This window comes from Euleptes europaea, chromosome 7, assembly GCF_029931775.1.
Source record: "Euleptes europaea isolate rEulEur1 chromosome 7, rEulEur1.hap1, whole genome shotgun sequence".
NCBI lineage: Eukaryota > Metazoa > Chordata > Lepidosauria > Squamata > Sphaerodactylidae > Euleptes > Euleptes europaea.
The window spans coordinates 35,396,336-35,412,267 of NC_079318.1; the positions used below are offsets into that span (position 1 = coordinate 35,396,336).

General features: G+C 46.3%; 1 protein-coding gene across 1 annotated transcript in view; it reads left to right on the forward strand.

Moving 5' to 3' along the window:
* Positions 1–15,932, forward strand: part of ABCC10 (ATP binding cassette subfamily C member 10) — a 28,567-nt gene that overhangs the window by 8,801 nt on the left and 3,834 nt on the right. The window contains exons 7-20 of the mRNA XM_056852519.1: positions 1,519–1,690; positions 3,274–3,372; positions 3,881–4,070; positions 5,293–5,370; positions 6,580–6,762; positions 9,323–9,455; positions 10,286–10,469; positions 11,468–11,811; positions 11,963–12,132; positions 12,586–12,746; positions 13,322–13,575; positions 14,269–14,414; positions 14,830–14,927; positions 15,771–15,883. Coding sequence (XP_056708497.1) covers positions 1,519–1,690; positions 3,274–3,372; positions 3,881–4,070; positions 5,293–5,370; positions 6,580–6,762; positions 9,323–9,455; positions 10,286–10,469; positions 11,468–11,811; positions 11,963–12,132; positions 12,586–12,746; positions 13,322–13,575; positions 14,269–14,414; positions 14,830–14,927; positions 15,771–15,883 — 2,325 coding nt within the window. The remainder of the gene's footprint in view (positions 1–1,518; positions 1,691–3,273; positions 3,373–3,880; positions 4,071–5,292; positions 5,371–6,579; positions 6,763–9,322; positions 9,456–10,285; positions 10,470–11,467; positions 11,812–11,962; positions 12,133–12,585; positions 12,747–13,321; positions 13,576–14,268; positions 14,415–14,829; positions 14,928–15,770; positions 15,884–15,932) is intronic.

Below are 15,932 nucleotides of genomic sequence, written 5' to 3' on the forward strand. Positions count from 1 at the left end.
GATCTCCTCTCTTCTATGATTCTATTGGCTAGTAAAAGGTAAAGGTCCCCTGTGCAAGCACCCGGTCATTTCTGACCCATGGGGTGACGTCACATCCTGACCTTTCCTAGGCAGAATTTGTTTACGGGGTGGTTTGCCAGTGCCTTCCCGTTATCTTCCCTTTACCCCCAGCAAGCTGGGTACTCATTTTACCTCGGAAGGATGGAAGGCTGAGTCAACCTTGAGCCGGTTTCCTGAAACCAACTTCCCTTGAGATCGAACTCAGGTCATGAGCAGAGCTTTTGACTGCAGTACTGCAGCTTACCACTCTGCGCCACGGGGCTCTCTATTGGCTAGACCTAAGGCTTAATATGGATTAGGACTCACTGGACCTCATCCCTGGAGCCTATTTTTACTGCTAGGACTTAGCAATGTGTGTTGTAATAAAGATCAGAGAGCCTGTATTGTATAGTGGTTGGAGTTTTGGACTAGGGCCAGGAAGACCTGGGTTCAAATTTAGATTGCCAACAGCCTGGAGAAAAAAAGATGTCCTGTCCCTTTAATATAAAAGCTTAATTTGTAGAAATTGGCAGGTGAACCTTTTTCTGGCATGGAGGTGAACAACATCCCACTGAGCCTCTGTTACAGGGTTACTTTTTTTCTCCAGGTTGTTGGCAACCCTACCTCAAATCTCTTCTTCACCATAATGCGCACTGAATGACTCTGGGCCAGTCACTTTCTCTTAGCCTAATTTATCTCACAGAGTTTTGTGAAGATAAAAGGGAGGAATGAAGAAGCCTGTAAGCCTCCCTGAGCTTTTTGGAGGATGAGTGAGAAAAAGGTGGCAGGTAATGAGGTGGATCCAGCCATCATTCCAAGAGCCTCCATCCATCCCGAGGAGCCTCCCTCCAACTTAAATCATTTAAGCTGGACGAAGATGTATCCTTAGACTAGAGGAAAACTTCAAAGTTTGCTCAGTGGAGTGGTAGGACAGGATAGGAGCCAGCATGGTGTAGTGGTTAAGAGCAGTGATTTGGAGCGGTGTTCTCTGATCTGGAGAACTGGGTTTGATTCCCTACTCCTCCACATGAGCGGTGAACACTAATCTGGTGAACTGGATTTGTTTCCCACTCCTACACATGAAGCCAGCTGGGTGACCTTGGGCTAGTCACACTTTCTAAGCCTCACCTTCCTCACAGGGTGTCTTGTGGGGAAGGGAAGGGAAGGTGATTGTAAGCCGGTTTGATTTCTCTCTCTTAAGCGGTAGATTTCTCTCTCTTAAGCGGTAGAGAAAGTCGGCATATACTTCTTCTAGGATCCCCTCCAGTGCTTCCAGGCACACACAGAGTATCTTTTCCTCCACATTGCTGAGGTTGAGGGACATATCTTCTTGGTCAGACAGTATGACTCGGGGCATGGAAGTTCAGCACCAGCCTTCATATAAATTCAGTACTGGTTAGGTTTGTTTTCCCAAGCACACTCTGACTAAACACATTCACTTCCCCCCCCTCCTGATGCTTATCTATTGGATTCATGCAGTCAAGGTGGCCTGGTTTACGTTGGGGATCTGGAAAGAGGATTTGGCTTAGTCACACAGGAGCCCTGGATCCAGTTTACTAGCATTCGTGAAAACATCATATTTGGGAAGGAGTACGATGCCAGATTTTACCAGGAAGTAGTGGAAGCCTGTGCTCTGTCTGATGACTTGAATGTAAGAGCCCTGCAATGAAAATATTTTCAGTCAGCCCACAAAGTGTGGGTGAGAACCACTCCTGAGTATAGGAAATGGGAACAAGAGCACATGAAGCTGCCTTGTACTGAGTCAGATTGTTGGTCTGTCGAGGTCAGTGTTGGCTGCTGTGAGTAGGAACAGCTCTCCAGAGTCTCAGACTGAGGTATTTCACATCATCTGTTTACCTGCTCCTTTTAACTGCAGATACTGGGATTGAACCTGAGACCTTCTACATGCAAAGCATAAGCTCTGTGACTCGGCCACAGTCCATCCCAGCAGGGTGGGGGTAAACATAATATGTAATCAAGGAAGGTGCATCTTCTACGGTTAGGAGTGGTCCTCACCCACGTTGTATGGATTAATTTTGCTTTGGTTGTTGTTTCAAACGGAGTTCTCTGTGTACCATCTTCTCACACTTATCTGTCTGCCTGCTTGTAACTCTGAGTGTCAGTAACTGCTGCAGATGCCTCCAGGGATGTGAACAACGCATAAATGCTTATTCTGTAATAAATGTTGTTAGTCCTTAAGGTGCTTCTGGACTTTTCTTCTATTTTGAGTTCCGTGGTTACGTATATAGATTTCTGTATACAGCTGCCCCAATCCAGAGAAAGTTTAGAACATAAGCCCTGCTGGATCAGACCCAGGCCAATCAAGTCAAGCAGTCTGTTCACACAGTGGCCAACCAGGTGCCTTTAGGAAGCCCACAAACAAGACGACTGCAGCAGCAGCATCCTGCTTGTGTTCCACAGCACCTAATATAATAGGCATGCTCCTCTGATCCTGGAGAGAATAGGTATGCATCATGACTAGTATCCATTTTGATTAGTAGCCATGGATAGCCTTATCCTCCATGAACATGTCCACTCCCCTCTTAAAGCCTTCCAAGTTGACAGCCATCACCACATCCTGGGGTTTTTGTTAAATTGCTTGTTGTGTTTTAAGTCACCATTTAAATCAATTAACCTGTCTCACTCTCTGAGATTTAAGCAAATATAACTTCTTTTGAAGGAGCCAATTTTTTAAAATTAACTACAGTATATCATTTTGTGAGTCGCTGTTTTTGAGGAAGAAGCTCTTCTTTTGCAGTGTTTGTTGGCTTGGTCTAATGTTGATTCTGATTTAGGAATGAAGCTTGAACAGAGCTGGAAAGAAAGAAAACCCTTTTTGGTTAAAGCTTAATAGCATTACCTTCTACCTCACCTTCCATGCCCGAAACAATGGTACTAACAGTGCCTCCAGTTGCCACACAGTAGGGTGATGTCTACTTTCCTCCCTTTCATGGATTTGGAAGAAAAATCCTGACCTAGCATAAAGCCTGACTCTTAGCAATGCTGCTTATTCCCTTTGGCTTCTTGGCAGACATTTAGCAGTGTTTATGGTGTCTGGCCATTACAGCTGTGGTGGATCACCTGGGAGTCCTGTTTCCTGCTTTCCTTTGTCTTGCTGTTTCTGTACAGTTCTGGATTGAATACACTGTACAAAAATGTTCTTATTAAGAAGGCGTAATAAGACAAAATGAAATGCTGTTGCATTACTTTTTTGTGTGTCTGTTTAACTTTTAGATCTTACCTGCAGGTGATCAGACAGAGGTTGGTGAGAATGGAGTGACCCTCAGTGGGGGACAGAAAGCTCGAGTTGCACTTGCTAGAGCTGTGTACCAGGTAAAGCCAGCGTGGTGTGGTGGTTAAGAGTGGTGGTTTGGAGAGGTGGATTCTGAGCTGGAGAACCTGGTTTGATTCCCCACTCCGCCACATGAGCGGCGGAGGCTAATCTGGTGAACTGGGTTTGTTTCCCCACTCCTACACACGAAGCCAGCTGGGTTACATTGGGCCAGTTACAGCTCGGTTAGAGCTCTCTCAGCCCCACCCACCTCACAGGGTGTCTGTTGTGGGGAGGGGAAGGGAAGGCGATTGTAAGCCGGTTTGAGTCTCCCTTAAGTGGTAGAGAAAGTTGGCATATAGAAACCAACTCTTCTTCTTAAATAAAAAGACTGGATGAGTAGGAGAAGAGGACAAAATGCTGAAATGCAGTTGGGGGAACATAAAGGTCTCCTCCAAGGGGCTTCCTGAGCAGTCAGCGGATTCTGCTCTTAAGAAAAAGGGATGTTGCCTGTTGATTTCTCACCCTCCTTTGCAGTACTGGCTACTTCTGTGTAATTGTTTTCTTTAGGAGAAGGACATATACCTTCTTGATGACCCCCTGGCAGCTGTCGATGCAGATGTAGCCAATCACCTTATGCAAAAGTGCATTCTGGGAGTTCTTAGAAACAAGACCAGGATTCTTTGCACTCACAGAACGGAGTTTTTAGAAAATGCCGATATTGTATTGATGATGGACGGTGGGAGAATACTCAAGACAGGTATAGCCTGATGCCTTCTGTTGGTTTTGTTTTCTCTCTCTTTCTCCCTCCCCCTGACCCCGGTTTGGGTTCTGGCTTGCCACCTTAGAGGGGGAATTGTTCACAAGATGAAGTAGATGGGTGTTTTCATATCAAGTAGGATGTATTTTAGAAGTTAAAATGGCCTAGGAGTGATGCTAAGCAGCCTCTGCAGTGCCCTGAACCCCTTCTCTGTGGTTATTTTACAGTTTGGAAGAGGTTAAGATAGATCAGCTGCAGTGGATCAGTTGTCTTTAATAGATTTGTTTGCTTATTATTATCTTTTTTTATTGGTACTACTTTTGGGTCCTTTTGGCTCTGTGGTCAGATATAAATGCAAAATGTTATAAAGTTCAGGTGGAATATTGTCGAAGGCTTTCATGGTCGGAGTTCATTGGTTCTTGTAGGTTATCTGGGCTGTGTGACCGTGATCTTGGTATTTTCTTTCCTGACGTTTCGCCAGCAGCTGTGGCAGGCATCTTCAGAGGAGTAACACTGAAGGACAGCATCTCTCAGTGTCAAGTGTGTAGGAAGAGTAATATATAGTCAGAAAGGGGTTGGGTTTGAGCTGAATCATTGTCCTGCTTGCAGGACAATGCCTGCCACAGCTGCTGGCGAAACGTCAGGAAAGAAAATACCAAGACCACGGTCACACAGCCCGGATAACCTTCAGGTGGAATCTTAGAAAATAAGGTTTAAAGCAATCAGATTGAGTTGGAAAGGGGTGTGTAAGGGAGAGGGGAAGAATGAGAATGATGCAGATGAACCAACAAGGCTAGGAAGGAGGAAATTGGTGTTTGGATAAAGCAGAGGAAGACTCCAAACAAATATTCACGCAGTGAGAATGAGCAAGTGTTGAACAGAAATTTTACAAGTCTAGAGTAGTATACAGAGAAATAACACCGCTGAGATGGATCCAAACTGGTTTCCTTTAACAGAGGCACTCTGATTAATGGATCAAAATGTTTCTGCCTTCCCTCTCCTTCTGTGGTCCACTGACCTCCCCAGGAGCATCATTTTGGGGTGATCAGCAGGCTGTTTTAAGAGGAGGCAGCAGCAAAGTTATGTCTTCCATTAAGAGAAACATTAGTCTCAATCCAGCCAAGAATCTGGAGCCTCAGGTAGGTGATACAGCCCTGCAGCTGACATATTTTCTAATATCTTCTGCAAAACAAAGTTAATTGTCTTTTCTCTGTTTTTCTAGGAACCCCATCTGAGATTCTGCCACTGGTGGAAGTTGCCCCTAAGCTTCCGGAGGCAGACAAGAGAAAGAAAAACAAAAGTCAGTATCTTGGTACCTTCAGGAGTACATTGGTAGGGCGGAGTGGGATCAACAACAATTGGGCAAAAATTCAGGAGAGATGTGGACTCCAGCACTGGGGAGGGGGAGTGCCCAACCTCCGGAGAACTTTGCACACACACACAAAACTGCCTAAAAAGCAGATTCACAAAATGAAGGGATGGCATTGCAGGGGGATGGGTAGTTTTGCAGGGCTTTGCCAAACCAAACAAAATGGCCTAGGCCTTACAGAGCAGGGCGGGCACATGAATTTTGTTACTGGACAGCAGTGATGTCACCAGCATAACCCTGCTATCATAACAAGATGCATTCCATCAATACTGAGTAATATAATTCAGGGGGAGAGAAATACATTTTCCCAGTAGCAAAAAATATTGTGGTTTGAATACTGGAGAAAACTCTATAAACTTGCAACAGAAGCACAACCTTGACAACATATGCCTGGATCTGCAATATAATGGTACAGTTAATTGCACTTAAAAAGCTGTCTAGAATGACCCATGATTACTAGTGATTAGTGTAGTGTGTCCTTTTTTCTTTTCTTTTTTTGCTGTCAAGTCACATCTGACTTATGGTGACCCCTGGTGGGGTTTTCAAGGCAAGAGATGTTCGGAGGTGGTTTGCCATTGCCTGCCTCTGCGTCATATCCCTGGTATTCCTTGGAGGTCTCCCATCCAATTACTTGCCAGGATCGACCCTGTTTAGCTTCTGAGATCTGACGAGATCAGGCCACCCTGGGCTATCCCGGGCAGGGCATCTTCTTATTTAGTCTCTCTCAAAAAAAAAATTTTCCAGAAGAATTCTGAGCCCATTCTAAGTTGAAAACCAAGCACAAATATGCCCAGATTGCACTGCAGTGAAGCGCTTCAGTCTTCAAGAACAAAAGCCTGACAGTTGGCTCTGAAGCAGTCTATGTGTCCTTACAGGAAGGCAAATTATATTCCTCAAGCAGGACGCTCTTGGGAAGGTTCTGGGGGGAAAGAATGTTGTCCAGATGTAGACCTACAGATTTGTATACTTCTTCTAAACAACTTGTTTGGTATCTACATTAAGAGATGTCCTTGGCTTGGACTGTATTATAAAACAAGGGAGAGGCGCTGCACAAATTCGAAAGGAAGTCTACCTACTCTGGTCCCAACAGGGAGCTCCGCTGACATCCTGTGACCTTTAGTTCTGTTTCTCTTTCCAAAGTTCCCACAGCACACATCCAAGAGGAGGACATAGAGCCTGAAGAAGAGCAACCAAACTGCCTTCTCAAGCAGGAAGAAGAGAAGAAAGAAGGAGCAGTGGCTTTCCAGGTCTACAGAGCGTATTGGCTGGCTGTTGGCAGCTGCCTAGCCTTGTCCATCCTCCTCTCGCTGTTGCTGATGCAAGGTATACATTTATTTATTGCTTTCACTTTTCTCTATTCTTGGTGTCCTGCTACATCCTACAAATGCTGCATCCTATTCGAATAGTAGGGTTACTTTTAAAGGACAATTTGGAAACCTGAATTGGTTCAGAACATAGCAGCCAGGTTATTAACTGGGACTTTTCCAACCAAACACATTTTTGCCAGTGTTAAGGGATCTACACTGGCTTCCAGCCTGTTTCCAGGTACAATTCCGTGTACTACTTTTCATCTGAAAACCCCAGTCCCTGCCTGTTCTTGGGAACAAGACTTGGAGAACCATGTGTTCTCCTATGAAACTGCCTGTCTTCTAAGATAATTCTTTCTGGATGTTCCTGTGTTCTTAGGGTGGCATCTGGAGGTAAAACCTCTTTGGTGGCATCCTAGGCACGCAGTTCCCTCCCCAGATATATTCTGTTTACTCTTTTAGCACTGTTAAAAAATAATAATTTTTCTCAGGCATTCAGTATGTAGTATTTTAGAAGTTTACTCCCTGTTTTAGTATTGCTCTTTTCTGGTTTAGGTTACAGATACCAATGCGGCAGCTGTATTAGTTTGCTACAGCAAAAATAACAGGGACTTGTACTTTAAAGGCTAGCAGATTTATTGAACTACCGTATTTTTCGCTCCATAGGACGCACCTGACCATAAGACGCACCTAGTTTTTAGAGGAGGAAAACAAGAAAAAATCTTGTTTTCCTCCTCTAAAAACTTGTCTTATGGAGCGAATGCTGGCTGGGCGCGTGCGCGTTGGGACGGCGCGAGCCGGTGTTCCCTGCCCCGACCGCCAGCTGGGAGGCGGGTGGGGCCGCACAGAGCCGGCTGGGAGCGTGCACGTCAGGACGGCGTGAGCCGGCGCACGCGCCCTGCCGGCTCTGTGCGGCCCTGCCCGCCTCCCAGCTGGCCGTCGGGACGGGGAACACAGGCTCGCGCCATCCGGACACACACGCACCAAGCCAGCTCTGTGCGCCTTGCCCGCCTCCCAGCTGGCTGTCGGGGCGGGGAACGCCGGCTCGCACCATCCGGACGCGCACGCACCCAGCTGGCTCTGTGCGCCCCGCCCGCTTCCCAGCTGGCCGTCGGGGCAGTGTTCCCCGCCTTGACGGCCAGCTGGGAGGCGGGCAGGGCGCACAGAGCCGGCTGGGCGCGTGTTTGTCTGGACGGTGCGAGCCGGCATTCGCTCCATAAGACGCACAGACATTTCCCCTCACTTTTGAGGAGGAAAAAAGTGCATCTTATGGAGCGAAAAATACGGTATAAGCTTTCATGGGCTAGAGACTTTTGAGACAGGAACAAAAAATGTCCTGGTAGATTGAAATGTTCCCTCATTGGTTCTGAATTTGACAATTAAATGGACACAAGATTGACATGAAAAATAGTAACCTTCAGAAACTATTGGCAGAACATTTCAATCTACCAGAGCACGGACTTAAGTCATCATTCTTCAACAAAGGATATTCAAAAGGGAGAAACTGCTGAATTAGATTTTTGAAAGATCTGATTGTATTGCACCGTGCAAACTGGCACGGACACCAGCATAGGGCAGCTTATGCTGGTCCCCTTGGATGCCGGCGGCAGCAGGGGGCTCAGATGCTGCCGCAGCCTCCAGATAGCGTTCCAACGGCGCAACACACTGTGCCGGGTTCCTGGGAGGCATTCCCAGGGCATTCCTGGGGTGGAGCTGCCTTTTGGCAGCTTCCTAACCCCTTTTGCCCCAGGAGTATTCCTTCACGTAGCGGCGTTGATATGCCACCTTTTTGGGTGACGCAGCCTCGCTGCAGTCAATTGGGGCATTGTCCATTTAATGGGTTTACATTTCCTTTTGCTGGCTAGGAAGCCTCTGAGAAGGCAGCATAGCTGTACCACTCCCAGCTGCCACATTTTTATCCCCCTCCCCTTTAGGAATGGTCTGTAAGTATCTTTATGTATGTTTGCCTACTTACATCCGGGGTTTGGGGTTTTACACTTAGGATTCTAGACTCCATCTGAAAGTGCTGCCTCTTAGAAATCATTCAAGCTTTCTTCTTTTATTGTCGAAGAGATGGGTTTAGTCAGAGCCTCCAAGGCAGTGTGAGTTTTGTGAATGTTGTAAAGTGTAAAATGCAGTTTGGATCCTTTACAGAAGATGTTTGTTTGTTTTTTAGAGGGACAACTGTAATAGGCCTGATTCTGGCTTCTCTAGGAATGGAGGCTGTATAGATAGACTAAGGGCTTACGATGCCATTGGAGCATTTCTCACGATATCCCATAACCTTTTCAAGTAACTTTGGAAGAAATTGCTTCCCATGACCATTTGCCCCATAGAAGATTATTTCCCTCTTAAATTAGAATGAGGTAATCACTCAATCATGTGCTTTTCTATTCTACCGAGCACCTATTCTGATGGGTTGGGGGGCAATATCTGTGGTTCTTTCATAAAACTACTTTTATAAAGAAAATGGAGGGGAAATGTCATTTTGTGGCGAAGGTTGGTATTTTAACTTCCTAACTTACATGAGTGTGTCCTGAGAGAACTTTTGATCTGATGTTTGTGCACTTCTCCAGCTTCCAGAAATGTCTCTGATTGGTGGCTGTCAAACTGGATCTCTAGCCTTCCCCATGCGGGGAATACTTCTATCAGAAGCTTTTCATCTCTGCCTTCCTCACAGCTGCTTCTCTTCTCCCATGGGGGGCTCGTGTACGTATATGGACATAAGTCATTTCTTAAATTTATCTTGTAACTTATCAGATGGAAGTCAAAGTGCTTTGTGTAGAGAGGTGCGTTCCAGCAAAACAAGCGGCTTATAAAGGCTTCCCATGATGAATTTTGTCATTGAGAGCTTCGTTAAACAAAGAGGAAAAATAGGCTGAATTTCTCCCAGGTGACACTAGGACAAAGACTGGATCATTTCTCTGATAAAGCTAAGGTTTTTTCCCCCCATCAGCCCAAAGAACTGCAGGCCCTGGATAAGATACAGGACATTTTAAGTTTCCTGGGGAGGAGTGGACCTAGGGGAGAGAAACAGAAAGGTTACCCTGAGGATGAATTGCCTGCTGATAACCGAAGAAGCGTGGGTGGAGGATGTAGGCTTCTGTATTGCACTGACTGATATGGTTAGTACTTGGTCTTCTGGACTGATGAAAGCACACAGTGGGAGGGAAGTAAGGAGGACTATGTTTCCTGGAGGCTTCGTATAGGAATGCCACCAACACTTTAAGCATTATTGAAAGCCCAAGAGCTGGGCAGGAGGGTGGGGAGGGGCCGTGGCTCAGTGGTAGAGCATCTGCTTGGCATGCAAAAGGTCCCAGGTTCAATCCCCAGCATCTCCAGTTAAAGGGACTAGGCAAGTAGGTGATGTGAAAGACCTCTGCCTGAGACCCTGGAGAGCCGCTGCCGGTCTGAGTAGACGATACTGACCGTGATGGACCAGGGGTCTGATTCAGTGTAAGGCAGCTTTGTGTGTTCATGTGTAAAAGGGTGGCTTGGCAAACGCCTACCCTAACTAACCTAGCCTGTCTCTCTCTCAGTTCTCCAGTCCTGGCCTCCATCCCTTCAAACGGCACTTTGGATGTGAAGTTTTACCTGACTGTGTATGGCAGCATTGCTGGCGTAAACTCTGTCTTCACTATCCTGCGGGCCTTCTTGTTTGCCTACGGCACCATCCGTGCCGCTACAGTCATTCACAGTCGACTGCTCAGGAGGGTGATGAAGGTAAACATCGGTCGGGTGGGTTTTGGAAGCTCTGCAAGGGGACAGTGGCATGTTGGCCATGGAAGGAAGCTCCTCCTCAGCCCCATGCCTGTTTTGTGTTTTGCCTTTCAGCATATCCAAGTCCTAGTTATTAATATGGCTCTACCTTGAGGAGGTGTCCCCCTCACAACTGAAAAGTAATCCTATACCACAGTGCTAACCTGAATCCCAAAGTTCCCCTGAGGGCAGTGTCTTGGGGAGAATACCTGCACCACACACAGTGGCCATTTATGCCGGGTCGATTCTGCTCCTCGCTCAATGCTGATTTTTTAAATTGGACCTTTAAAATGACTATTCACGGTCCCGATGCAAGAGGAGAAAGTCAAACGAATCCCACCCACCCCCTTCGCCTACTCCCTCGTACCTTCGTTTGCATAGCCAGAAGCCTCCTGGGATTCTGCATGCTTCCTTCAGTGAATGCTTCGATGTGGGGGTGGAGCAAATACAAAAGGTTGCATTAAAGGGGCTTTTAAGAAATGCGAAGCAGGTATGCACCTGCACCTAGTGTGAGGGTGGGGTCTGGGCTCCTACCCGGGGGGGGGGGGTAATGAGAAGAGACTTCCACCTCCCGATGAAGCCTGTTCCACTGAGGAACTGCTGTAACTGTTAGAAAATTCTTCCTAATGACTAGACGGAAACTCTTTTGATTTAATTTCAATCCATTGGTTCTGGTCCGACCTTCTGAGGCAACAGAAAACAACTCCGCACCATCCTCTATATGACAGCCCTTCAAGTACTTGAAGATGGTTATCATATCCCCTGTACATAGGGATCTCTATTCTATGTCCTTACCATGGGGGGAAAAAAACCCTTGTGAACATCACATTATGAAATGTTTACTATTTCTGGCATAGATTAATCTCTATGTTGGGGGGAAAGTAATGTGTGAAATTGCCTACAGTTATACAGCATGTCACAGCCCACCGTGACTCTCACTGCTCTCGACCCTTCATTGGCAGGCCACAATGACCTTCTTTGACACCACGCCAACAGGCCGGATCCTTAATCGTTTCTCCTCCGATTTGTACTGTGTGGACGACAGCCTGCCATTCATGCTGAACATCTTCCTGGCCAACATGTTTGGGCTGCTTGGCATGCTAGTGATGATCACCTACGGGCTGCCTTGGATAGGCCTGGTCCTGCTGCCCTTGGTGGCTATTTATTACTCCATTCAGCGCTACTACCGGCGCACCTCCCGGGAGCTCAAGCGCCTCTACAGCCTCACCCTGTCACCTATCTACACCCATTTCTCAGAAACCCTGACAGGCCTCAGCACTATCCGGGCCACCAGGGCCACGGGCAGGTGAGTCTTTCTCTTCAGCCAAGGAAGGGTCTAGAAATGCACAGGGAGTGTTGACTAGAAGATATAGCCTTGTGATGAACTGCGAGAGAGGTAGCAGCGGCTGCGAAGGAACTGTTTTTTGAGGCTAACCTCAGGGCTGTGTCCAGTCTAGGTTTGAGGCAGAGAATCAACTGCGACTGGAACTCAACCAACGCTGCCGTTTTGCCAGCAACGCTGCCATGCAGTGGTTGGACATCCGGCTTCAGATGATTGGAGTCGCTGTTGTCACGGCCATTGCGGTGATTGCTATCATCCAGCATCAGAGGAAACTGGGGAATCCAGGTGAGCCACCTGACACTGGACTGTAGAAGCCATCTTCATCTGTGCCTAAGGCAATGCCTTTCCTCTAAGGTCTGTCTTCTTCATCTCAGAGTAGTGTAGCTTTCCACCTCTCCCAGATCTGCAACATCAATCTATGCCCCCTTCCCCATTAAGATGGCACCTCTGGAAGTCAATGGATCCAGTTGGCTTCCAAGATGCCCCAGAGGATTTTGAAAAACCGGGCTGCTACTCTACTGTTCCATTGGAAGGTTCTTCAAAGTGCCCTGTCAGAGGAAGCTGAATCACAACCCATTGTCTCAACTAGTTCTCTGTTCATTTTGGCTTGTTTCACAGTAGAGGGTTCATACCTTCTCTCAATGATGCTTTTTGTTCACTGTGTGAACAGACTGCTGGACTTGATGGGCCTTGGTCTGATCCAGCAGGGCCTTTCTTATGTTCTTATGTCCCTTTTAGGTCTTGTGGGCCTAGCCCTTTCTTATGCTCTGTCAGTCACAAACTTGCTGTCTGGGCTCATCACCAGCTTCACCCAAACAGAGACCATGATGGTGAGTGTGGAACGGACGGAGGAATATGCGACAGAGATCCCCATAGAGCCTCAGGAAGGGCTACTCCAGGTAAGCCCTCCTTTGTAAGGACTCTACTTAATACTCTTCTCATCTGAGTGGCATCAAACTTGGAGATGCTTGTTCCTTTACCTCCTCTCAACCACCCAGCTTATCTTCTTCCAGCCTGAATATACAGCCTCATGCTACATAATTTAAAAACTAATCCTTATTTCATGACGTACTTTGCACTAATCTTTGAACTATAATGTATCTTTAGTAGAAAACAATCTTTAGATAGATTTTTCCTCAAAATGCATTTTATTTAAAGAAATCCGGTTTAAATTAAAAAATCCGATTTAAATTTTAAAAATCTGATTTTTTAATTTTTATATATAAAAATCATTGATTTTCATCCACCCTGCTGTTTACCCTGGAAGGTTGTCTTTGTTTATCTTCTGATCAGCAGAATGCAAACGAAAGATTTCTGTTCCAAGACTGTACATTTTATACACACGCCATGGGTGAAATGTCGTTTCACTACGCTTGTATGCCAGAAGGCCAGATCAAAAACAGCCAGCAAAAAGAACGGGCAGAAGGTAGAAGATATTTTCTGTCACTCACACTTAATCTCTTCTTCCTTCAAGGTTGCACCTGATTGGCCAAGTCGAGGCCACATAGAGTTCCAGCAAGTTGTGCTGGCCTATCGGCCTGAGCTCCCCAATGCCCTGGATGGGGTGACTTTTACTATCTATCCTGGGGAGAAGATAGGGATAGTTGGGCGCACCGGGTCTGGCAAATCCACTCTCTTCTTGGCTCTCTTTCATATGGTGGAGCTCCGAGCTGGCCAAATTCTTCTGGACAATATTGACAGCCATTCCGTTAACCTGAAGGAGCTGAGGTAAGTAGATCCAAACAAACAACTTTTAAGATACAGCTGGAAAATCCTTCTTCCATCAGGTTCTGGTGGAATGCCACTGTCCGGGGGGCTGATTAGTGGCGGTCTTGCCCAGCCATTCTTTAGAATCATAGACTCATAAGAGTTGGAAGGGACCACCAGGGTCATCTAGTCCAACCCCTGGCACAATGCAGGAAATTCACAACTACCTCCTCCCCACACCCCAGTGACCCCCTACTCAATGCCCAGAAGATGGCCAAGATGCCCTCCCTCTCATGATCTGCCTGTCATAGAATCAGCATTGCTGACAGATGGCCATCTAGCCTCCGCTTACCTCCAGGGAAGGAGAGCTTACCACCTCCCAAGGAAGCCTGTTCCACTGAGGAACCTCTCTAACTGTTAGAAAGTTCTTCCTAATGTCTAGATGGAAACTCTTTTGATTTAATTTCAACTCGTTGGTTCTGGTCCAACCTTCTGTGGCAACAGAAAACAACTTGGCACCATCCACTATATGACAGGTAGTTTAGTCATGGAGGGTTAAGCCACTTAAGAATTACTCTGCATGTCTGTTATAGGTCCAGTGTTTCCCTGTCTCTTTTGCTGTGGCTTGAACTGAAGACAAGTAATGAGATGGGGGCAAGGCTGTCGCTCCAAGCTGTTTCCCCCTAGCAAGCCTTGCTCTGTTCTGCCTTTTAGATCTAGATTGGCCATCATCCCCCAGGACCCATTCTTATTCAGCGGGACAATCCGTGAGAACTTGGATCCTCAGGGGCAACACACAGATGTTGACCTGTACCAAGTCCTGGAGCAGTGCCACCTGCGGGAAGTGATTACAGAGATGGGTGAGTCCTTTTTGTGGGGAGGGGAAGGGACCAGGGTTGCTAAGGGGAAAGGAGCATGAAGATTCAGGAGCCAGTGAGCTTGAAAACCACAGAGAAAATCTGCTAATAACCTAGAAAGGTGGCAATGGTTGAGCCTTGGTGGAAATTGCTGTCAGTGTTAACCAAGAGTCTAGTAAGATTTATTAATGGAAGTCTTTAAACCAGTGGAATGTTTGGGAAGGGAACAGACTACTTCCAACCTGTTTTTGTCCCATCACATTCCAACCATTCTTGTACCAGGTCTCTCCTTTCTGAAATGTCAAATTTATATGGACCAATGCTAAGCAGATGAGAGTTTTGAATCCTGTCCAACTCTCGTCTGGGATGGCTAAACTTGGTTACTCTGAAAGTGGCTTCACTCTCTTGCTCTTTGCAGGTGGATTAGATTGTGAACTGGGGGAAAGAGGAAAGAGTCTCTCGATGGGACAAAGGCAATTGGCCTGTCTAGCAAGGGCTCTGTTGACTCAGGCCAAGGTGAGTTCTGCTGTTTCATACTTAGTTCTGCAGGCCCAACAAAGATTTTTTGCTTCAGGCCAGCCATTTGCCCGGGGGAGAGTTGTGCTTCAGGGCATGAAAGAGATGAGGAGATTATGATTGCCCCATCTCAAAAAGAATGTGTTTGAGCTAGGAAATTTGCAGAAAACAGAAAGCTAAATAATAAAGGGATTTGGAACACATCCATATATAGAATGGCTAAAACATTTGAACTTCTTTTTAGTTTAGAAATTATTTACAAGAGACATAACAGGCTTATAAAACTGTGCATGTTGTAGAGTCAGTGGATGAGGGAAATTTTTTCTCCATTTCCCTTAATACCATAATGTGTGGTCTCAAAACGAAATTGATTCGGAAGGGGGAATAGATTTTAACACAATGTGCAACTAACTTATGACATTTGGTACTAAGAATGTTGTGATGGCCACTGATTTGGATGGCTTTAAAAGGAGTTTAGACATTCACAGAGGATACGTCCATCAGCAGCTATCTACCAACGCAGGAAATGGAATCTTCATGTTCAGCAGTGGAATGCTTCTGGGTACCAACTTCTGGAGGATGAGCAGTGGGGGAAGGATTTCAAGCCCAGTTGTGAGCATCCTGGAGGCATCTGGCTGGCCCCTGCTGGAAAAAAGGTGCTGGACTAGATGGACACTTGGTCTAATCTATTAGGGCTCTTCTTATCTTATTAAGATTCTAGGACCTGACTGACTTATTCAATGTGTGGTAGGAAGAGTTGTTGGACCATGAGTTTGTTTGTGACATCCTTCATTTCCTGCATTTTCATACTGCTTTAAAAAAAAAACTTTATTTCAATGGTAGGTTCTGTGTATCGATGAGGCTACTGCAAGTGTGGATCATAAGACTGACAAATTGCTCCAGCAGACCATCCGTCAGCGATTTGCAGACAAAACGGTGCTAACTATCGCTCACAGGTGCATTTTTGTTTTCCCATCAGCTACTGTTCTCAGGTCTCCACACAGA